The 24,525-nt window shown below is 35.9% G+C and overlaps 1 protein-coding gene across 3 annotated transcripts in view; it reads left to right on the forward strand.

Annotated features, from left to right (window-relative positions):
- The window catches only part of LRRC49 (leucine rich repeat containing 49), a 143,465-nt gene that overhangs the window by 10,817 nt on the left and 108,123 nt on the right, over positions 1-24,525 (forward strand). For all 3 annotated transcript variants that reach the window (XM_057724379.1, XM_057724380.1, XM_057724381.1), the window contains 2 exons: positions 6,819-6,885; positions 12,156-12,299. In XM_057724379.1, coding sequence (XP_057580362.1) covers positions 6,819-6,885; positions 12,156-12,299 — 211 coding nt within the window. The remainder of the gene's footprint in view (positions 1-6,818; positions 6,886-12,155; positions 12,300-24,525) is intronic.

A 24,525-nucleotide genomic window follows, 5' to 3' on the forward strand; every position in this document is an offset into this window, starting at 1 on the left:
TATTATCATGAAGTGTAGATATAGCATTATACTTAAGCTTGGTTCCTCTTCTCCCTATTTCCACCCCCCACAGCATGGACCTTGAATTACCTCTTTATTCTCACTGGCCAGTGGCAGTGTAAGATACTTTTTCCAAGATCATGTCCTAGCATTCTAGGCTCTTGTCTATTTTCTGTGGTTTCTTGAAAGTTTCCATCAGTGTAGTTTATCACCTATAGTTGGTTCAAGTGTTAAACTAAGAATTATGGTAGCATGTGGGAATTTAGAGGAATTATAGGATCACAGAGTATTAGAGTTTGGAGTGACCTCAGAGGTCAGCTCTCTTATTTACAGAAGAAGAAATGAAATGGCTTTTGCAAGGTTGGATATGTACAAACTACACACAATAGGAGTATGCCACCAGAGCATTCCCTCAATAAACTGAGGGGGAAAGTAGACTTTTCATACAATTAAGACATTTCCTTCTAGGTGCTCCTGGTCATCTCTCCCAGAGAATTCTTTATTAGTTTTTCATCCTTGGAGTTTCTGATTTGTTTGTCTAGCTTCCATTTTTTCTTCAACATCATGGCTTTTAGGTCCTTATTTTAGTCCTCGAGTAAGCAGTTTTTTGTTTGTTTTTGTCTTCTTCCAATTTTCTTGAGGTGTAATTGACATACAGCACTGTATAAGTATAAGGTGTACAGCATAATGATTTGACTTACATACTTCATGAAATGATTGTCACAATAAGTTTAGTGAACATCCATCATTAGATACAAAATTAAAGAAATAGGAAAAAGTGTTTTTTCTTGTGTTGAGAACTCAGGATTTACTGTCTTAACAACTTTCATGTATAACATACAGAAGTGTCAATTATATTTATCATGTTGTACATTGCATCCCTAGTACATATTTATCTCATAACTGGAAGTTTGTATCTTCTGACCACCTTCATCCAGTTCCCCCTCCTCTCACCCATCCCCTACCTCTGGTAACTACAAATCTAATTTAGTTTTCTGACTTAATTTTTGAAGTATAATCAACCTCCAACACTATATTAACTTCTGTTACACAACATAGTGATCAATACTTCTATACATTTCAAAATGATCACCGTGATAAGTCTAGTTTCCATCTCTCACCAAACAAAGACATTACATTAATTATTGACTGTGTTGCTCATGCAGGACATTTCATACCTATGACTCATTTATTTTGCAACGGGAAGTTTTTGCCTCTTAATCTCCCTCACCTATTTCTTTCCTCCCTCCCCCTCTCCCCTCTGGCAACCACCTGTTTGTTCTCTATATCTATAGCTGTTTCTGTTTTGTTGTGTTTTTTAGCTTCCCCATGTAAGTGAAATCATATGGTATTTTGTCTTTCTCTGTCTGATGCATTTGACTTAGCCTAATACCCTCTAGGTCCATCCATGTTGTTGCAAATGGCAAGATTTTATTGTTTTTTATGGCTGAGTAATATTACACACACACACACACACACACACACACACACACACACAGAGTCTTCTTTATCCATTCATCTATTGATGGGCACTTGGGTTGCTTCCATATTGTGGCTATTGTAAATAATGCTGCAGTGACATAGGGGTGCACATATCTTTTCTACTTAGTGTTTTTGTTTTCTTCAGATATATACCCAGGAGTGGAATTGCTCGATCATATGGTAGTTCCATTTTTAATTTTTTGGGGAATTCCCATAATGTTTTCCATAGTGGCTGCACTAATTTATATTCCCATCAACAGTGCATGAAGGTTCCCTTTTTTCCACATTCCTCTTCTTTTCAGCTTCTCTGGCTTCTTGTAAATAACGTTTTAAGGTGTTTTTTTTTTCCCTTTGTTTTTTAAAATAATTTGTGCCTTGAAGACACCAGTCTATCTTTTTCTACTCCTCCATCTTTTTTAAAAATTTAATTTAATTTTTAATTATTATTTTTTTTAACTTTTTTTGTGGCCACGCTGCATGGCTTGTGGGATCTTAGTTCCTCAGCCAGGGATTGAACTTCGGCCCTCTGCAGTGAAAGCATGATTCCTAACCACTGGACTGCCAGGGAATTCCCCTATGTGTTTGTTTGTTTGCTTTTTGCTCACATTTTACTTTACTTTTCACATAAAGAAAATAGCTGTTAAACAGTTCTAGAACTGTTAGAAAATGATTCAGAAGAATATACTTTCCACATTGTCCCAAACTGCATATTTCTGAAGTATCGGTACAATGCAAATCTGATCCCTAAAACATGCCTACTGCTCTCCAGCCAGCTGAAGTGGTCACAGCAAGGGGCCTGTGAGCCTTGAAGATGCAAATCTATATTAAGGCAGTATTTTAGTGACTATTAGGCAAACCTGGCTGGGGAATGCTAGAGAAGAGAGAAGCACATCTGCCACCCTGTCTCCTTGTTTTTGTCTTGGATGACTTGTTGCCCCCTGCTGGTTAAATCCAGAAAGTTTTCTCCCTCCCACATCTCAAAGCACTGCAGCCCTTTAGTCCAAAGCAATGGAACCACATATGAAAACCCAGTGCAACCACATGCCTTTCAATTCAAGCAGATCCAACAAAGATTTCTGCTCAAAAGCTAGAAAGATTCTGCTTAGATTCCGTATGTGAAGTTTACATTGCTACCAAAGAACTCCCAACCCCTCTGTACCACTTTGCTGTTGAAGTTCTTACCATCTACCTCTTCCGTTTTCTAAATCCCCTGTTTATCCTTGTGAGATCTTCTGGTATGCTGATGATCACAGGCTAGTGAATAGAACTTCTCTGGATCTTCTTCTGATCACCCAGGACTATAGATAACAGAATTCTCTACCAGATGCTGGGATTCCATATTCCTTTCTTTTTGATTTCTTAAAAGTTCCCACTTAAGGATTTGTCTTTGACACCTGAAAAGCCAGGCCCTGTTAGATCCTGTAGTGGGGTCCTTATTCTGTCACCAATTACATAATGTGGCCTACAGAGACAAGCTGTGATATATCCCTAGAGGTCAGTTGCTGAGTGATGAGTGAGCCTTGTCTTTTTGTAGTTCAGTTCTGTGTAATGGGAGAACTTTTAAAATTTAAAATCTTTCAGGTCACATTGGTATCAACGTAAAAATCTTAAACTGTTTAGAAACTGACTAGGATTCTGCAAACTCCTAATAACAATACTTAATCTGACCAGTAGCCTCCTAGGTCAACTTATGCCTTCATCTGCCTCGGAATTCCTTAGAATTGGATTTGTTTTTATGTTACTTCAGGTGCTGGGGGTAGGGAAGGAATCTATGGCAAAGGCAGTTCATGAGAATAGGACAGCAAGATATTTGGCTGGTCTAGGATTTAACTGACTGAACAACTTGTCCATTTTTCTTCCTGTTCACCTGGGCAATCAAAATCTGAAGTGAGAGTCATGAAGCCACTATGTGTCAAAGCTAAGAGAATGCTTGAAGTCACAACAGATAGGGACTGTTTTACTGGGTAGCTTAACTCTATATATGGCGCTGGTGGAATGCTTTGAGAAGACATATTACACATGAAGTTTTGTGATTGAAGTGCCTTAAAGGTGCCCAGAGTTTCTGATAAATACAGAAACAGATTACATTCATCCTCCAAATCAGAGAAACTTGGGCTGAGACAATCTCCATATCTTATGTATAATTTTCAAAATGTTAAAAATATAATTCTCAGACCAATAGATGGTAACTACAGGCCAAAATTTTAATTAACTCAATAGTGAGGGAACTAGTAGGATGACAAAGCTGGTTCAAAGGAGGATAAGAGAAACTGATACATAGTCAATGAAAAATAAATAATACTGGAATGATTGTTATTAAACAGGTTAATATCCTACAAAACACTGAATCATAACCCTATGGATTACCTTTTCTGTTAGACAAAACAAACTACATCCCTATTTGACAAAAATTATCATTACATCTTATTAATTTTCTACAAGTTAGTATATAACCTTGCAGAATTTGGTCTCTGTAGTCAGTTGCAAATAGTCAGATGATCCTTAGGTAGCTTTGTTGACAGTGAGTGCTCTGGGAGCACATTGAAAGGACATGCAGTCATCCCTTTGTCTTATTTCCAAGTTTTTGTTATCAGCACTTGAGTACACCCTGCATTCTATTCTCACGTATCACAGTTTTACAAAATTGGTTTTTATACTGTGTTTTTTACTTGAATATTTCTGTTTTCTTATTTACGTTTTCTCCTGTCATTAAATGTTCTTTGAAAATATAATTTTTAAGAGCTACGTAGTATATATGGGTATATATATAACAATTTACTTAATAGTTCCCTTTGGTTAGACATACATTGTGTCGTGTGTGTGTGTGTGTGTGTGTGTGTGTGTGTGTGTGTGTTGTGACGAATATCCTTGTCTGTAAATCTTTGTCTGCATATCTGATTGTTTCCCTAAGGAATTCTAAAATTGGCTTCAGTAGGTGAGTTCACCTCATAAAGCTTGTATGAGGGGGGAATTGAGATTTGATGAGAAAAGAAGTCTATATTTTAGGGTACTTCTCACAATGTGATTCCAGGACCAGCAGCATCAGCACACCCGAGAACTTGTTAGAAATGCAAATTTTTGGACCCTATCCCAGAAACTCTGGAGGTAGGGCTCAGCAATTTGTGTTTTTAGCAAGCCCTCCAGATGATTCTGATACACACAAAAGTTTGAGAACCACTGTTTTAGGGAATGTGAGCTTGGGAGTGTAAGTAACTGAATAAAAATATTCTCTAATACCTGTGAGGTCAAATTATTGCTAGAAAGCATCACTCTGTCCTAAGCCATATTATTAAGATACTGTAATTTTCACCCACTGTTCTAGGTATTTCAGGAGCAAAGCAGACAGAGGAATAATTCTGTTCAAAATTTTGTCTGTTTTCTGTCTGGTTTAGCTGCTATTATTATTTTTTTTGTTATTATTAATCGTCACTATTATTATTAGAGTGAAGTGTAAGATGAGACAGTATTAAATGCCTGACTCTGGATGAAGGTTAATGAAGGATTCCAATGAGTCCAGAAGAATGTTAATGGTTTGAATGAACTGACTTAGGGGTGTTCAGGGGTAGAGTGCTCCATTCACAAATAGGGTGGATTTTGCCAGTGTTTTAGTCTGAGAAAGGAGACTGATGAGGGGGTTGTGGTCATAAGGGAGTATGGTGTGTGTGTGTGTGTGTGTGTGAGAGAGAGAGAGAGAAAGAGAGAGAAAGAGAGAGAGAGAAGGGAGAGAGGAAGAACTATAGTCACACTGAGATGGAACATAATAGGTCTATGATAAATATTTTTATAAATTAAATTGGATTGGATTGGTTGTGGTAATATAAGTCTGCAGTTGGCTATGATGTAAGATGGCTAAGGTCAAATGGAGATACAAATTCACGAAGTTTAAGTTTTCATTATGTTTATATAGTGATCAGCATATATGAAGTTTCAAGGTATGATCCAGGTTCTGGAAGCATTTAGGAAGGTGGAAATGGTTCTTTGAGGCAATACACAATGACAACAGAAATAATCAGTGATAGATGATGATAAAGATGAATCACATGGGCTTCATTTTTAGCTTTTCTTTGCCATTGTTCCTTTCCCTCAACTGAATAATGGTAGTAGGAGAAAGAAGGGTCTATAGGAGGGAGAACAATAAAAGGGAAGTGGTTTTTGCTTTTGTTTTTGTTTTTTGTTAGAGTCCAGTTGGAGGCAGTTGGACAGGTATGGTAGCCATCAAAGATAGGAATGAGGGAGACAGTGGGTAGGCCCTAACCATTAGGGAACATAAGAGGGGGCATTTTAGAGGTAAAAATTCTGTGTTTTTAAATTTATAGCAACATTTTAGCTTTCACAAGATGGCCAATGAAAAATTGCAAATAAATATTCACAAATGGAGCAGGTTGAGTAGAAAGCGTTTCGGTGGTACCAGTTTGTCCCAGTGATGAATGATCCTGTCATGAATGCCCTTGTGCATAAAACTCACCCATTTAGTCAGTGTATGCATTCACTGATTAAACAAATATCTATTGGGTGCCTGCTTGGTGCCAGGCAGTATCATGAGTTCTGGGGATACAGGAGAGGACATGTCAACGTTTCTCTCCTCTTGAAGCTCACATTTTGGTTTGAGGAAGGAGATATAAAAAAGTATACGATACATAATATAATTTTAGGCAAGGATAAATGCAACGAAATCCATTAAAACAGAGGAAGGAGAGAGTGATGGAGACAGGAATGGGGAGCTCTTTTCCCTAGGGTCACCTGGATAGGCTACTCCAAGAAGGTATTTGAGCCGAGACTTGAATGATGTGAGTGGACCATGTGAAGTTCTGGGGCAAGAACATGAAGGAGAAAGGGACAGCAAGGGCAAACACCCCAAGGCAGAAATGAATTTGTCAAGTTAAAGATGGCAAGAAAGCCCCTGTGGCTGGAGCAGAGTGAGTGGGTGAGCCTGAGCCGTGGAAGGAGATAAGCTGGAGGAAGAGTCAGCCAGACAGTTTAGGGCCTTGAGGACTGAGGTAAGGAATTCAGGTTGTATTTTAACGTGAAGGGAATTGCCTTGAATAAGTGCTTCGTGCTAAAGTTCCTAGAAGTAGAATTGTTCATTCCTAAAGATAGGACTTTTAAGCTGTCTTTGAGACATTTCCCCTGATGAGACTGCATCTTTAACATTATAATTAAATCAATGGAAAAATGTTTTTTATATATAATTATATATAACCTCTCTCTCTATATATATATGTATGTATTTCTATCTATCAAAAAGAATAAATTAAAATGAGTTATGTCTTAAAGTGTTTTGATTTACAGTAGATGTGATACATCTGTATTTCTACTCTACTTATTCTGATTTTCAGAATAAAGAAAATCTCAAATCTGGAGAATCTAAAAAGCTTAGATGTCTTGGACCTTCATGGAAATCAGGTATTGTTAAAGCCCTTTCATGTCTTTCTTTTTTGAAAAAGCTCTAGGAAATTTGGTATGAAAGTTTTAAGGATTATACTTGTGTTGAATTTTTCCAGAGTTACTTTACTGATTCACTGAAATTAGCTATGGTATTAAGGTATTAGGCCATTTACATAAAATTTGGTAATTCCTTAGCAGCAAATGACAGATAAAACATTTAGAATTCTTATGGTTATGACAGTTTTCTTAATTAGTTCCTTATTAACTTATAGCCAAGCCCAACCGAAGAACTAGAATATTACTATTGATTTTCTTCTACTTAAATGTTCCTTCTTTATTCCAGGTACCACTATTCTGGATTTCACATTTATCATTCCTTTTTTGGTGTTTTTAGTTGCTTTTTATCACATATATTTGTGTCTAAATAGTATATTGTTTAGTTGTATTGAAAGGCGTCAAACTATATATCATCATTTAGTGTTTGCTTTTTGGATACAATATTATGTTACTGAGATTTATCTATTTTGATTATATAGCTGTAGTTTATCTTTATTGTTGTATGTTCCATGGTTTGATTATACAAAAACGTTTTTCTCCATTTATTATTGATAGACATTTGGGTTGATTCCTTTTTGTTTGTTTTTTGTTTTGTTTCCTATTAGGATAGTAATACTTCTTTTTTAAAAAACATTTATTTATCTATATTTATTTATTTAATAAATTGGCTGTGTCAGGTCTTTGTTGCTGTGTGCGTGGGCTTTCTCTAGTTGGGAGGAACGGGAACTGCTCTTCATTGTGGTGCGTGGGCTTCTCATTGTGGTGGCTTCTCTTGTTGTGGAGCATGGGCTCTAGGCACCTGGGCTTCAGTAGTTGTGGCACGTGGGCTCAATAGTTGTGGCTTGTGGGCTCTAGAGTGCAGGCTCAGTAGTTGTGGCACACGGGCTTAGTTGCTCCATGGCATGTGGGATCTTCCCAGACCAGGGCTTGAACCTGTGTCCCCTGCATTGGCAAGTGAATTCTTAACCACTGTTCCAACTGCGAAGCCAGGATAGTACTTCTAAGAACATTCTTGTACATGTTTCTTCCATACATTATATTTAAATGTCTAACTTTAAAAGATAATGCCAGATTATTTTCCGAAGTGATTGTACCAGTTTTTACTCCCACCAGTAACACATAATAGATCCTGTTTCTTCGCATCCTATTCAGCATTTGGAATTGTCAGTCTTCTTAATTTTTGCCAATTGAATTGGCAAAAAGCAGTGTCCCCTCATGGTTTTGATTTGTATTTCCCTGATTACTGTTTAACCTGGAACCATTATTCTGTTTGATCTATTTGTCTACCCATACACGTGTCTGTCTTAATTTCTCTGTCTGGTGTGTTATGTTCCCCTTGCTTATTCTTGTCTCTCAAAGCATCTTGGCTGGTTTTTTTAACCCTTTACCCTTACATTTAAATTTTAGTCTTTGCAATATGAGTACTTATTTATGAATAGCTATATGAGCTACATGCTCGTGCAGAAGGTAAAACCTCTCCTGAGGTGGTAAGTGTACATTTTAGGGTGATCTGGGAGTCCCTGCCTGTTGAGAACAAGATTCCCCACTTGCAGTTGGTCAGGCATAAACCTGAGTGTGATCTCTCTAGGCCTTCTAATAGCTGTAAGTCCCAATCATTTTGTTGAAAAGCGAGTGTAATTAGTAAAACCTTGATAGATCTAGATGGGCCACATCTGCTAGGTTCTAATCTCATCCCAGCCCCATCTGTATGTCTGCCTGTGTGTACACACAGAGGGAGGAGTATTGATGGCCTGGGAATTGTCCAGCTCTGCAGGCTGGTTTGTGTCTTTCTAGAAGAGGGAAAATTATCTAGTTAGTTAGATGGTGGTGGAAGGGAAAGAAGAATTAAAGAGTTTTGTCAGTACGAGAATATCATATACAAAAGCACTGAGACTAAAGACAACATGGTGAGTATTTTTTACTGCTAGAGAATTTAGCACATGTTGAGGGATGGTGAGAGATGAGGCAAGAGAGTTAGGTAAAGGCCAGATTGTGGGGGGCTTTCTATGCTGTAGTAAGGAATTGCTATTTTATCTTTGTGTAGCCCACTGTTTTAAATACTGTTCATGAGTATAAGTGAGACATTGTATGGTAGCAGTATTTTTCTTAAGTTTATTTTAAAATGTATATATGAGAAATAAGCATTTATGTGGTTTTCATATTATAAAATACCTTTAAGAATTCATGGGCATTACCCAAGATCTATAAGAGCAACTGGCAAAGGGATAACATATCACTTGATCTGTATATTATGTGTAGGGATTATTTACCAACATTATGTTAATGAAAAATGCTCTATTCCTTGTTAGCTGACCTGTGTTATGTGTCTTATAATTCCAGCACATGTTTGTGATATTCTGTATAATAAGATTAAATATTTGTACTACACAAATTATTTCTCAAGGTTCTATAATTACAAGAAGGAAGTTTTAAGTGAAAATCTGAGTCTTGTTTCAAATATTTAAATCCAGTAAGCAAAAATTTGGACTAAAGCAAAGACAGCCTTGGTGATTAAAAAGTCAGGAGATATACTATTCAAGTTGAAACAATGTGCAACTCTAAAAAAATAGCATCAGGTAGTTAAAAAACTAGAAGAAAATTAAGTGAATATTTTGTGTGTTTTGAATTTACTTCCATTGGAAATAAAAATGATACATGGTATGCATTGTGAAATGAAATGTAATTGGTTTATGGATGTGAAAAACATTGGGAGGAATAGTGATAGTGTTCAAGAAACAGATTGGGGAATGGAAAGAGTTGGGGGCAGGTGAAACTAGAGACAGAACAGTTGAGAGACTAATTCAATAATCTTGGTGAGAAGTGATGGCAACTTAAAGTACTAGCACTAGGGATATAACAAGGGGACAGATTGGATAAATATTTAAAAAGTAAAAACATTAAGATTTAGCAATTGATTGCATGTGAGTAGTAAAGAATACAGAGGAATATGGGAGGTTGACTCTAAATTTATGACCTAGATTATTTTTTGTCTGCAGAAAATGTTCTCTTGGTAAACACTTACTTTAACATGGACACAAATGTGCTTCAAGAAGAATCTGTTCTTTCAGTGACATCTTTTCCTGCAGGGAGAGCTTGCCCTTTCTGTGATCACTTGCCTGAAAGCAGACGTCTTTTTTCAGTATTGCTGAGTAGGAAGCTTGTCTTTATCCAAATGGATCAGTCTGGGTTACTCTTATACGTAAAACTGGAGTATCCAGCTTTCCTAGACATATTAAGAAATTCTGCTGTCTACTTTGAGACCCTCTCTGATGCGTGTGACCCGAGATAAGGCTTTTGAACATTCCTATCCTCTCTTCTCTTGGCTGTGAAATTTATTAACTGATCAAGAACTCTACTCTCACTCTATACCACCTTTTGCCTGAAGTTTCTGTCATTTGCCCTAGGCCTGTGACTTTGTCTATGGCTGAAACGAGTACCAGACTTTATTCCGTCAGAGATGTTGCACACTATTCTGATCTGTCTGATTGCAAACCAAGAAGCTGAACAATATCCCCAGTGATTTTTTTAAAATTACAGATTGATACCTATATATGAGTTAACAACATTTTTTTTCAGAGTCACAATACTAAAAAGGGGCTCTAAAATGTAGGCATTCTAATTGTAAGTCCCACCAGGACCAAATGGAATTGGAAAAAAGGTAGTTTTCTAAAAGAAATGCCCCAGGATTATTAGCAGTAGGGGGAAGATACCATATACAGGTCATGTGCCCCTGCCTTCTGTATATATATCTTTCTCGAGTTCAGAAAAGTTAAATATATACATGTCTATATTTATGTATTTCTGTTCCATACACCTATCTCTATTTATTTTAGTATTTTAGAAGAATTTCTCAAGCTTATGCTGTTGTTACTGATTTTTTTACAGTGTCTGTTTTACTTTTTGCTGATACTATATGTTTTAAATTCTATCACCTATTTAGTTTTGAAATGTTTTTGTCTATGTCTTACTGTATAGTTCTGTCATCTGCAAATACTGATAACCTTATTTCTTCTTTTGCAGATTTTATTTATTTTCATTTTACATTAGTTAGACCAAAAATCTCAGGACAAATTTTGAAGCATGGTCATATATTACCTTTATATATTATTGAATTTGTGATAAATATACATAGGTTTCTCCTCTTGAATCTAGATGAAATCTAGATGATATTTCTTGAATATGGAACGTCCAAACAATATCATAGAAACTGGATTATAAATCTTAAAAAAATGTGATTTTAGCGAATATTTGCTTTGAAGTGTTAAATAGAAAATTTCAAACAATATTGTGATGGCCCTGCAGATAAGAAAATTAATCTCCAGTGACTGTGAAATTTGTTTTAATGTTCAGAAGAAAAGTGTTGTGTATAACTCATTGTTACTTAAGTGCATTACCTTAAAAGGCTGATGAAGCCCTCCGCAAGAAGTCCTGCTTCTGAGTCATGTAGAAACTCATCCCGTTGTGCTATGTTTGCTATATTACAGTAGTGGGACTTAAAATCATGTTGAGCTCTCATCATTTCCTGGGCTATACCCTTTAACCTGTCCTTACTTGTGCAACTCAAATTCCTCTGCTGCAGTTCAGTGCTTATGTGCATGTGTATATTCCATACATCAAGTCCTCTTTTCTAAACAGCCAGTGTCCACCATATTGTACCCTGGCTAAACACTATCTATCTCCTCTCTTAAGCAGTTTCACTAATAAAGAACATCCATCCTTACCTTCTACTGGGGATCCTAGTTCCTTAAATCTTTTCCATTCAGACTCTTGACGGCTCTCAGGATCCTGCAGTATAAATAGAGAACTAACCAGGGGAAGTTGGTATCATTCCTTTTCCTTGCCTTTCCTCTCAGAGGGTAGCCTTGTTTCGTCACAACATTGTGAGCTTATGCCTTGGGCTCACAGTTTCTATTTTGCAGCTAGTATGCATATTTCTCTTCACCTTCATGGGACCTGGCACAGTGTTGGGCACTTAGAGATGCCCAAAACAATGGACTTATTATCTGATAAAATATAGTTCAAATGATTACCACAGTCAAATTATAAAATATGTTCCTTTGGTTACTTTTCACAAGTTAAGGAACTTCATAATATCTACAACAGAGGAAACTGGAATTTGAAATGTCTCCATATAAACTTGTCACTGAATCCAATGACTGTGTCTTTTATTTTTATAACTTGCATATCTGAGATTTATGCCTGCTAATCATCCCTTCCTCATTTTTTAACAGATTACCAAAATTGAAAACGTCAATCATTTGTGTGATTTGAGAGTTTTAAATCTTGCCAGGAACCTTTTAAGTCATGTTGATAATCTCAATGGGCTGGATTCACTAACTGAGCTTAACCTGCGGCACAATCAAATCACTTTTGTGGTGAGTATTACAATGGAATCAATATGTGAGTTCTAGCTTTTCTTTTAAGGGAATGAAATGTTATAGCATTGCTTTCTGCAAATTAAGAACCTGAGGTAATTTAGTTTTTTTCTGGATTTAAATTATGGATATAATTGTTAAGCTTTATAATATTTTGATTTGGGAAATGTTATGGTGTTTTCCATTCTAAAAGACAAATGTAAAATTAGGAGCAGAAGTGTTATTAGTAAGTGAATCAACTAGTGGTAAATGAATACTGAGTCCTTTCCTGTGTTATTATAGGAATAGAATTAATAAGAAAGAAGGTTATTGGTGACTGAAAGTTGACAAATTGTTGCACCAAGAGGGCAAAGGCACAGAGAGGACAGGTTGAGAGCTTTGAAGACATGCATCAATATCATAATATTTTGCAGTTTTTCAAAGGCAGTGTGTAATGGTGGAAAGAGTATTGTTGCATAGGACATCAGGGGCCTAGTGCAGGTCTGCTTCATCTTTCATTAGCTGTGTGACCTTGGGTAAATCACTTTAACTCCTTAAGCCGTGGTTTACTTTTCTCTAAAATGAGGATATTGGGCTAGGTCATCTCTAGAGTCCTTTTTGGCTTGCTGACTCTGAAAAAAGATATAAATATGGTAGAAAGCTGGCATGTGAGCAGGAGAAAGAGTGGCAACGTGGGGACAAAACTATAGGAAGGCTACTCTGGAACTCTGAGGATGAACTTTGTCAGATTTATAGTTTTACTCAAGTTTAGCACCTAAATAACAGCATGGTGCTCAGGTATTTTGAACTTGTGCATATGTGAAGAGCTCTAGAAATACGACTTTTAGCTGCATGACATGATACAGGCCAAGAAAACTTCTAAGGATTTATAAAGTCATTTGTTCTTTTAACAAGCTTCCTTTGTTTACATGCAATAGAAAAACTATATTAGATTTTCTCTGGATATCATTTAAGCACTTTTAAAGGCACACTCTGATGCTTAACTTTTTTAAGACATTGAGTTCCTTAGTAAATAGTTAAATGTACTCTAAGTGGTATACTTGAAAAAGTTGGGGGACAGATGATGCTTTATCTCTAGGCCTCATTGTACTACAGAACTGGTTTCATTTTGAAGTTTTCCCAGAAAATCTGAGCCAAGTAATGCTCATATCTTCTAGAAGGTTGGGATAATTTCACAACCTTCTCTAAGACATGGATTTATTCCAGAACCTCTAAGTTCTGCCAGCTTTTCCCCAGATTGGATTTAAATATTGGAAATGGCTTATTTTAAAAGACATCCATATTGAGTTAATCTGTTACGTTGCTGTCTCTAGGAACTGCTCAGGCTGCACTTAATCTGTCCTTGGGACATTGGGTATGGTAAGAATCCAGAAAACTTTGGTAGAGTGGGGTACAGGAATCTATTGGCCTTAGCATATTCCTGTCTACATTTTGACTTTCATTTGGAAAATGTGTAATACACATCCAGGAAATTGCTTGCTGAATTTCCCATTGAGTATTACGTCTAATCATTACTGTTATAGATTAGGCAGCAGTAAACATCTTATGGAAAAGGAAGTTGTTTTAATTTCTAAAAGTGAAAAAGATTTATTGTTATGCATATGGTATAATTATCATGATGATGAGTATCATGCATATTAATTCATTGGATATTGTGAGTATATGTGTGAGAATAAATAAGAAACTTTTCCAACTCTTTTTCTTTTTCCTAAAAGAGCCAAGAGACTTTTAAATCTGAGGATTCTTTTTTTGTTTTGTTTTGTTTAACTATCTCTTCTTTTCTCCAGGGTCAGTTATCACACTTAATTCTTTTTGCTTTGTTTTCTCTTACGGTTTTGATTTTCCTCAATGGCTGGTAATCCTTAAATGAAGGACCATGTTAAGGAGTGGCTGGTTCTCCTATGCAGCTGAATAGGTCTTTTTAAGCATAAAATCTCTTCCCAGAATGATCACTAGATTTGTGTAAGTTGTTGAATCCCACACATTGGCAGACTTCCCTTTAGAGTGAGTGGAAGGGAACAGGCAGGCTCACTCTGTAACTGCCAAAATAAGAAAAATTACTTTGCGGTAAGGGAGGGGGCAGTGGAGAGGTGGGCGGTAAGAAGGACTTTGGTGTCATTTGTGCCAGCTGAAATTGCCGTTCCTTTTCCCTCTCTGGTTCTACTGTAGCAGTTATTAACCATCTCCATGGGTAAAACACCCGTGTTCGCCCTCCTTCCTTGATACTCTGTTTAGAGAACAGATCCTGAGGCTCTAGCTGAGGATTTCTTCAGCCAGCTGCTCTGTACATGGTTGCCTGTGTGCATGGCTGGGGTGGGAGTGGGCTGGGGGTGGGGTGGGTTTGTTGGTGTTCCAGGAATAGCTGTTGAGTAGACAGATCTTTAATTACACGCCTACTTGATTAGCCACAGTTACCCGTAGTCCACGCCTGTTCTTTGTACGTACTGACTCTGAGCGTGGAAGATGGCATTCTGTAGGAAAGAACTGTTGCATTCGCAGTGCAGCACCTCTCATGCCAGTTCTGAGCTGCAGTCTTCTCTGTTCAGGGTTATCTCCAATAAGATCCTACTTGCTTTCCACCTTCCTGAAATGCATCAAAAATGTTTATTAATAATTCTCTTGTTTTTATCATTTCCATGGAGTCACTCATTTTGTGTATTTTTGTTTGTTTCACCCATTGAATCTTGGGAAGAAGATGAAACAAATGTATTACCAACTTTACCATCTTATCAAAAACCTTCTTCACTGGTATTTTTGATATAGAAAATTCATTGTTTATTGTATTAAATTCACTGGTCTCTTTCTTGGAAATTTTATAAATTTCTAACCAAATGTCTTTTTAGTTTATATGGTATCTTTCCCTTTTAAAAACCTGTGACACATTTCAGACATTCCCAAAGAATAAAAAATAATATTACCAACATTTGTGGGGACGTCCCTGGTGGCACAGTGGTTAAGAATCCGCCGACCAATGCAGGGGACACAGGTTTGGTCCCTGGTCAGGGAAGATCCCACGTGCCTCAGAGCCACTAAGCCCATGTGCCATGACTACTGAGCCTATGTGCCACAGCTACTGAAGCCTGCGCACCTAGAGCCCATGCTCTGCAACAAGAGAAGCCATCACAATGAGAAGCCTGTGCACCACAATGAAGAGCAGCCCTCTCTTGTGGCAACTAGAGAAAGCCCACGTGCAGCAACGAAGACCCAATGCAGTCAAAAATAAATAAATAAATAAATAAATTTATTAAAAACAAACAAAAATTTATATGTCCTCCAATGAACTTAATAAATAAAAACCTTTTAAATATAGTTGAGGCCTACTATGTAACCCTCCCACAACGCATTCCCTCCCTCCTTTGCAGAGGTAACCACAGTTATGAATTTGGTGGGTTTTTCCTATGCATGTCTTTTTCCTTTTCCCATATATATCCTTAAACAATCCCATATATGTACCCCTAAACAATGAAGTAATTATTTTGCTTATCTTCGGTACAAACTGTACATATCTTCTGTAAGTTACTTTTATTATGGTTTGAGATTTATCTGTGTTGATACCTGTAGCTTCAGTTCACTGATTTTCATTGTTATATAGTATCCCACTGTATGAATATAATGAAATATCTATTCTTATATTTATGGACAATAATATTCTAATTTTTTGGTGTTCAGAAATAACATTTTTATGCTTGTCTTTTTGTGCGTAATTAGAACAATTTCTCTAGGACAGTGGCTTTCAGACATTTTAAGCCATAATCTATGATAATAAATAAAATTTACACTGAAACCCAATAATTAAATATATTTTTTTTAGAAAAATATTTATTTATTTATTTATTTGGTTCTGTTGGGTGTTAGTCATGGCAGGCAGGCTCTTTAGTTGCTTCTCACCAGCTACTTAGTTGTAGCACGTGGCCTCTGTTGCAGCAGGTGAGCTCCTTAGTTGCGGTTTGCGGGCTCCTTAGTTGCAGTATGCGTGTGGAATCGAACCCAGGCCCCTCTGCATTGGGATGCAGAGTCTTAACCACTGCATCACCAGGGAAGTCCCTAAATGCATATTTATATGGGTACATTATAAATAATGGAAACGAGCATTTCGTGAGCATACCTACCCTTACTGCAATCCATTCTGGTATGTCCTATTCTGTTCTATAGTATCTCATTAAAAAATATTGGTCTCAAAAAGAAAGAAGTTAGTCTCAATCTACTGAATTGATTTCTTGAAATGAAAAAATTGGTTCAACCTGCATTCGAAAAATAATGCTCAATGGTGGATACTTTGGAGAAGCATTGCTGGGTGCCAGGATTCATGCACATCGTTTCACTTTATCAGATAGCGCCATGTTTTTCTCAGCGTGGTTGTACCAAATTACATTTCCATCAGCATTACCTGAGAGGTCCTTTAACTTCACAACTTTATTAACACTTGATGTTGTCAGACCTTTTCATTTTTGCCAGTCTTGTTAACTATGAAATTGTATATATTATATCGAGATTTTAATTTGAATTTCCAGTGAGATTGAATGCCTTTCATTTTTTTGTTTCGATATTTTTTCAATTTGCTCTTTTTCAAGTGGCCTTATCCTTTGCCCATTGTAATAACTTTTTTCCTTTTTCCTATTGATCTGTAGTATTTCTTTTGTTTCTGCTGTCTTTTGCGAAACAGAAGTAAAAATCATCAATAGTTTCCTTTGTTCTTTCTTCTTTTTGTTTGTTTGAAAACTCCTGCCTTATGGGCTGAGAACATGCAGATAATTTTCTGTGTTGTCTAACAAGAGTTTTAAAGTTGTTCTTCACATAGAGGTGTTTCATCTGTTTGGAATTGATTTTTGCTTGTAGTGTGCGGTTGAAATCCAATTTCATTTTTTTTTAAAATATGAATTACCAATTGTCCCAGCACGTTTTATTGACAAGTGAATTCTTTTTTTGTCTTTCCGCCTCCCCTTGGCAGTATATTCCTTTAACAAATTAAATATCCGTATATGCATGGGTCTGTGCCTGGCCTGTCTGGTCTGTTTATTTGGTCTCTATCTCCATCTCTGTACATTGTCTTAATAACTGTAACTGTCTGTTATGTTCTGAGAGCTAGTAGAGTGAGGTTCTCAATATCCCTTTCCCTTTCTTTCCTTTCCCAGCCTTCCTTCCTTTTTAAAAAAAATTATCTTTGTCTTTTCTCTTTCTGTATACATTCTAAAAATAGCATGTCAAGTTTCATGAATAACCCTACTGGTCTGTTTGATTAGAATATCTTTTAACTTGAAGACAGGTGACATTTTTATGACATTGCCGGTTCAATATCATAATGTAAACATGCTATGTTAATATGAATGGCATAGTATGACGAGAGCACATCTCTCAATTCATATGTCTCATTTGATGATTTGTATGCTTTTCTCCATAGATCACTTGTTTTTTGATAAACATCTTCCCACATATCTTATACTTTTTTGTTATTACTATAATTTTTTTTTTAGTCAGAAATAGATTTTTTACTGTTTCTAGTATATGGAACCACAGTTGATTTTGGTTCATTGACCTTAAATCCAGAAACCTTGCTCAGGCACTTAACAATTCTAATAATATATCTGTAGATTCTCTTAGGTTTTCTGGTTAGACAGTTATAATTTTTTTTTGAACAATGATAGTTTTTCTTTAATCATTATATATTTTGTTTCTACTTATTTGACTGAGCTAGACTGAAGTTTGACTAAACCTCTAGTACGAAGTTGAATAAAGAAGCATAAGTGGTCCTCCTTGCCTTATTCCTGATTTTAAAGCAAATGCATCACTAGCTATGTTTGCTAAATGCCATTTATCAGTCTGAAGAAATTATCCTGTATTTTCAGTTTGCTTAGAGTTTATATTATGCTGTTTGATTTTTATTAAATAATTTTTCTGCAACCCTTAGATTGATCATATGGATTCTTCTTTAATCTTAATTTTGAAAATTATAAGATTTTTGTAATGGTAAGTTATTCTAGCATTTTGGATTGTTATGTATATTATGGGCTATATATCATATACATTCATTTTGTGCTTGCTAATATTCGATTCACAATGTTCACAACTATGATAATAAATGATATTGGCTTGTAATTTCTTTTTATTGTTCTTTTCTGCTATCAAGGTCATACTAGCCTCATGAAATAGATTGGAGAGTGCTTCCTATTTTAATATTCTGTGATTCCTTGTTTTGGTTTCCTACTTAGTATAAATCTCAGCTTATATGAGATAAAGATGATCTGTTCCTTGAATATTTTGGTAGAATTTATCTTGTAAAATAGTCTGGATTGTTTGAAACTATTGAATCAGCATAATAGCGGACATCAGTTTTGACATGTAGTTTCCTTTCAACTAAATTCTTTTTTTATTTTATTTTTTGGCTGCTCTATCTGTGGTCATGTTCCCCTTGTCACTTCTAATAATGCTTATTTATACTTTATTTTTTCTTGATCAGTATTGTCTGAAGTTTATCTTACTAGTAGTTTCAAAGAACCAGCTTTTAGCTTTCTTGAACTTCTCTGACAGCTTTTAAAAACATTGTTTTATTGATATTTGTTCTTATCTTTCTTATTTCCTCTATTTAAAAATTTTTCTCTCTAAAGTTTTGTGTTAGGTATTTTATACATTGGTTTTCAATCTCTTTTATTTTCTGATATAAGCATATAAGGCTATAAATTTCCCTCTAACTGCCACTTCAGCTTCTTCAAACAAGTTTTGAAATTTAGCATTTTTATTATTATGTAATTCTCAATATTTTTGAGGTTCCATTATTTCTTCTTTGATCTGAGTACATTATTTAAAAGTGTATTTAAACTTTTTGATATGTAAATTTGTTACTCTTTTTTTGTCGTTCTTTTCTAATTTAATTGCATTGTGGCCAGTGAATGTTGACTATACGTAATTGGTTTGTTGAGTGCTTTTTCACCTAGTGTGCAGTTAATATTTATAGTCAATGCTTAATATATCTTCCTAGTATGTGGTCAGTATTTAAAGCTATGTTTCTAGGTGCTTACAAGATTTAAATTGATGTATCTTCCTGGTAAATTGTTTCTTTTATAATTATGTATTAACTACCTTTATTACTAACTCCTTCATCTTGTAAGGGTTTTGTGAGCATGGGCTATATGCCATGTATTCTAAGTATGTATCATGTATCAGAAAGCTAGTAATGCTTCTTGCCTTAACATTTATTTAGTCTAATGTTAATACCAGCTTTCTTTTGGTTCTTTTTTTCCTAGTATTTTTTTTGATCCCTTAACCTTTTTAAAATTTAAAATTTTGACATAATTTCAGAAACTGTTGCACCAAAAGTATAAAGAATTCCCAGTACCCTTCACTCAGCGTCCTTAAATGATAAAATTTTAGTACATTTGCTTTATACTCTCTTGATCATTCTTTCTTCCCTTTATATCTACCAATCTCTCTATGTGTATATATATTTTTTTCTGAACCATTTAAAAGTTGTAGATATACTGCCTCTTTATATACTTCAGTGTGTATTTGCTAAAAACAAGGAATTCTCTTACATAACCATATTATAATTATCAAAATCAGGAAATTAACATTGATAGGATACTACTATCTAATCTATAGATCCCATTCAGATTTTCCCGGTTATCTCAGTAGTGTCCTCTATGGCAAAAGAAAATCCAGAATCATACATTGCATTCAGTTTTTATGTCTCCCTGGTTTAATCTGGGACGGTACCTTGTGGGAAGACATTCTGGAACCTTTTTGAAACATTGAAAATGTTGAAGTATGGGGGCCGAGTGATGGGATTCAGAATGTCCTGCTTGAGCAGTGGAGGAGCTGAGGGTGTGGGGCGTGGAGACTAATATCACCCTGTTTGGTCCTGAGGGATGGCTGGTTAGCCAAAGACGGGTAAGATTCCTCAGAGGAGGAACAACCTAAGACAGGCACAGCCGCAGAGGGGCCAACAGGGGTGGTGCATAGAGCCTTCCTTATATCACCGTGTTTGGCCCTGGAGGATGACTGGTTAGCCAGAGACGGGTAAGATTCCTCAAGGGAGGAACAACCTAAGACAGGCACAGTCGCAGAGGGGCCAACACGGGTGGGGCACAGACCCTTAATCCTTTTGAGAGAGGTCTCCTGCCCCCAGGGCTGCTTTGCTCTCCACGCCCAGCTCAAATCAGGACCCAGGAGGCAAACAAAGATCATTGCCCCCAGTCATGTGAGGCCTTTGATTGTTTATGGGATTAACCTGGGAGTGTTAGACTCTTGGGCTATGCCGAGAACTCAGTAAAAGCAACGTGGGATCAATCAGCAGGGCTCTTGATCCTAGAGGTCTTGAGTCCCCCGGTCCCATCTTTCTCTTCAGTCTGTGTCTGTGTCTTCTTCAAGCTTGCGGCATCCGTCACTCACCTCGAGTCGCCGAGTTGATCCCGGCAGTACCTGAGTCTTTCTTGGTATTTCCTGACATTGACATTTTTGAAGAATATCAGTTTATTACTTTGTAGGATGTTACTCGATTTGGGCTTGTCTAACTGCTTCCTAGTGATTACATCCAGGTTTTGTACTTTTGGTGGGAGTATTAACAGCAGTGTTATTGAGTTCTTCTCAGTGAATCATGTTAAGTGTTCTTTAACCGTCAACCTTTTTCTTGTAAAGAATGCATACTCCTTTTTAAATTTGCGATCTGAGAATCTGTCTTCTGACCAGAGACTTTGGTGTGTTATACTAATTGTAATTACCGATATATTTACATTTATCACTTTGATGTTATATCATGCTTTCTATTTGTCCTGCTTTTCCTCTGCTATTTTTTTTCTTGTGTCTTATTTTGAGTTGATGGAACTTTCTCTATTCTTCTTCACTTTAATGGTTAGTCTTACCATGTAAAAATACTCACTTGACTTAAATTATAGTGTTAATACACATCCCTACCCTCTTCTCAAATAAGGACCTAAGAGTCATTTAATCAAGTAAACCCCTCTCATTTTGCATGCTTTTGTTGTCTAGTATTTTATTTTTTTACGTCCCAATTTAGATATTTTAATTCCTATGTTTCAGTCAATGCTTGTTTGGATTCACCCACATGATAAATGCTTGTTTGGGTTCACCATTCCTCCCAAATATATAATTTAGATAAAGTTCTTATGGCTCTGGTGGTAGTAAGCACTCATAGTTTGTGTTTGTTTAATAATTTGTTTATTTTGCTTTTATTTATGACTGACTGTTTGATTTGGTTGACAGTTGTTTTTCTCCCAGATATTTGAAGCTCATAGTCCATTGTCTTTGGCTTTCTATTATTGTACTTAAACTGTCTACTGTCATTTTTTATAGGTAGTCTTTTTCTTCCTCTGTTTAAGATTATAAGATTTCTTTTTGAAGTCCTTCAGACTCACTATGATGTGTGTGTATAGACATGGAGCTACCATTTGACCAATTTGAGACATGTATGTTTCATATCTCAACAACTCTGAAATCTGAATATGTCTTACAGTCTACATATGGCATCTTAAAATCACTATTGGACAGGCTACAGCAATTTCATTGCTATATATATGTGAACTTGGTTATAACTGTTTATATTATTGTCATTTCAGTTGTTGGTATTACATGTGTTGAGTTTAATTACTCTTCAAAATGTATTTTAAAAGATTATACTATGATTTGGAATTGAAGTGAAACATTATTCAAAAAGGATTGGAAATAGAACAGCAAAGTCATAAATTTAATATTAGTGAAACATACTTTTCATTGGAGGAGTGACTGCAATTCCAGATTTTTTGCTAAGTAACAATCAAATACCTTAAAAGGAAGATAACCGTGTTTGGCAAAGCTGTGTTATATTTTGCTCCTGAGATAGGTTCAGAGAACTTGCTTGTCAAATGCCAAGCAATGTAACTGAAGGCAGGAGAAATTGAGAAAACTCCTTGGGGTAGGCGAAAGAAATGTCAGAGCAACAGGAAGCTGTATGAATAATTAATGTTTGTGTCTTAGTCCACTTGGGCTGCTATAACAAGATAGCCCAGACTGGGTAGCTTATAAACTACACAAATTTATTTCTCACGGTTCTGGAGCCTAGGAAGTCTAGATCAGGGTGCCAGCATGATTACATTCTGGTGAGAGCTGTCTTCCTGGTCCATAGCTGGCACTTTCTCACTGTGTCCTCCTATGGTGGAAGAGGCTAAAGATCTCTGTGGGGTCTCTTTTTTAAGGCACTAATCCTATTCATGAGGGCTCTACCCTCATGCCTTAAGCACCTCACAAAGTTTGCATCTCCTAATACCACCATCTTTGGTGATTAGGATTTCAGCATGTGAATTTGGAGGAAACACAAACATTCAGACCATAGCACCAGTGTTTCTTTACCTTAACGATACCAAAACGTAAGAATGGTTGTCAGCTGCTTGGAAGAAAATCCTGCAGACCATAATAGAGCACACTTTAGGATATATTGCATCACCAGTGTTCTTGATGGCACAGAAGACAATATTGTGTGAGAAGCATGGACATTATTACAGTTAAATAGGGATTCAGAAGTTGAATTCTGAATGTGAAGACTTTTCCTCCATACTTTATTGAAGTATAATTAGATACAGTAAAATGCACAAATCTTAACTGTACAGTTCAATAATTTTTTTATATAAGTGTACTTTCATTTGAATACCACCCAGATTAAGAGAGAAAACATTTCTGTCACTCCAGAAAGTTCCTTTTGCCCCTTTCCAGTCAATGTCTTTCCCTGCCGCATAGGTTTTCTGGCTTTTATCCTCATAGATTAATTTTGCCTGTTTTTGAAATTTTTATTAAAAAATATATGTACAGATGTAAAGTGTGTACTCTTTTTTGTGCTGAACATAATGTTTCCATAGTCCTCCATTTTGCTGTGTGTAGCAGTAGTTCTTTTTACTTGTTGAGTTCTATTTATTGTCTAGATACAGTTCGCATTTTCATTCTGTTCACAGGCACCTTCATTATTTCCAATTTTTGGCTCCTACAAATAAAGCTGCTGTGAATATTCTTGTGATCTTTTATTTATGTATTTACTTTGGTGGACACACACTCATTTCTTTTAGGTAAATATGGAGAGGCATGTCGTTACTGAGCCATAAGGTAGATGGGCATCTAAGTTTATTAGAGACTGCTAAACAATTTTACAGAGTAATTGTACCATTTTATACTCCCACCAGCAATAAATGAGAATTGTAAATGCTCCACATCCTTGCCAGCATTTGACATTGACAGTCTTTATCATTTTAGTGATACTATGATTCTTGTTGTAGTTTTCATTTGCAGTTACTTAGTGACTGATGATGTTGAGCATCTCTCCAAGTACTTACTGGCCATCCTTGAAGTATCAGTTCAAGCCTTTTGCCCACTTAAAAAAGATGGATTACCTTTTTATCATTGAATGTGGTAGGTGTTTAGTTTAGACTCAGTCCTTTGTTTCATGTATGTATTGAATTATTTTCTCCACGACTTCCTTTTTTGCTTTCTTAACAATGTTTTTGATATGTAGAAGCTTTAAATTTTAGTAACATACACTTTATCAATTTGTTTTCTTTTATCATTAGTGCCTTTTTTGTCTTGTCTAGGAAGTGCTTGCTTATCTGAATATCATAAATGTGTTCTCTTCTGTTTTCTTCCACAAGGCTTATAGTTTTACATTTCATTTTAGGTGTGTCCTCCACCTTTAAATTTTGTGTATGGTGTGAGATGTAGGGGTCATGATTTATTTTTCCCAAGTAGGGATGTCTATTTGCTCCATCACCTTTTACTCAAAAGACCTTGCTTTCCCTGTTGAATGAAATTGGTTTCTTTTTCAAAATTGAGTAATAATCAAATGTCTTTTTCTGAATCTTCTATTCTGTTAAATCTGTTTGTCTACCATTATGCCACGACTATACCATCTAACCACTCCAGCTTTATAAATACATGGAGGTATTTGGGGAAATCATTAATTTAACAAATTTATTTTGCCCTATTTTTATGTGTGAATAAGAATGTTATTTGGTTAAAAGTGTGGTTAAGTAAATCTAAAAGAGCTCTTTCAGTAATAATGAAAGAAAAATCCAAAGTGATATTTTGTTATTGGTTAATCATGTTTATTTTCACAAAGTGTTACATAAAATAATTGTGAGATGGTATCTTAGATTTGATTAAATACAGTAATTTTATTAGCATACCCAATATTTGTGTTTTATGAATCTGCAGATACATTTCTTTCATGAATTATGGGAACATTCTGAGTCTTTATATT

This window comes from Hippopotamus amphibius, chromosome 2 (assembly GCF_030028045.1).
Source record: "Hippopotamus amphibius kiboko isolate mHipAmp2 chromosome 2, mHipAmp2.hap2, whole genome shotgun sequence".
NCBI classification, from domain to species: Eukaryota; Metazoa; Chordata; class Mammalia; order Artiodactyla; family Hippopotamidae; genus Hippopotamus; species Hippopotamus amphibius.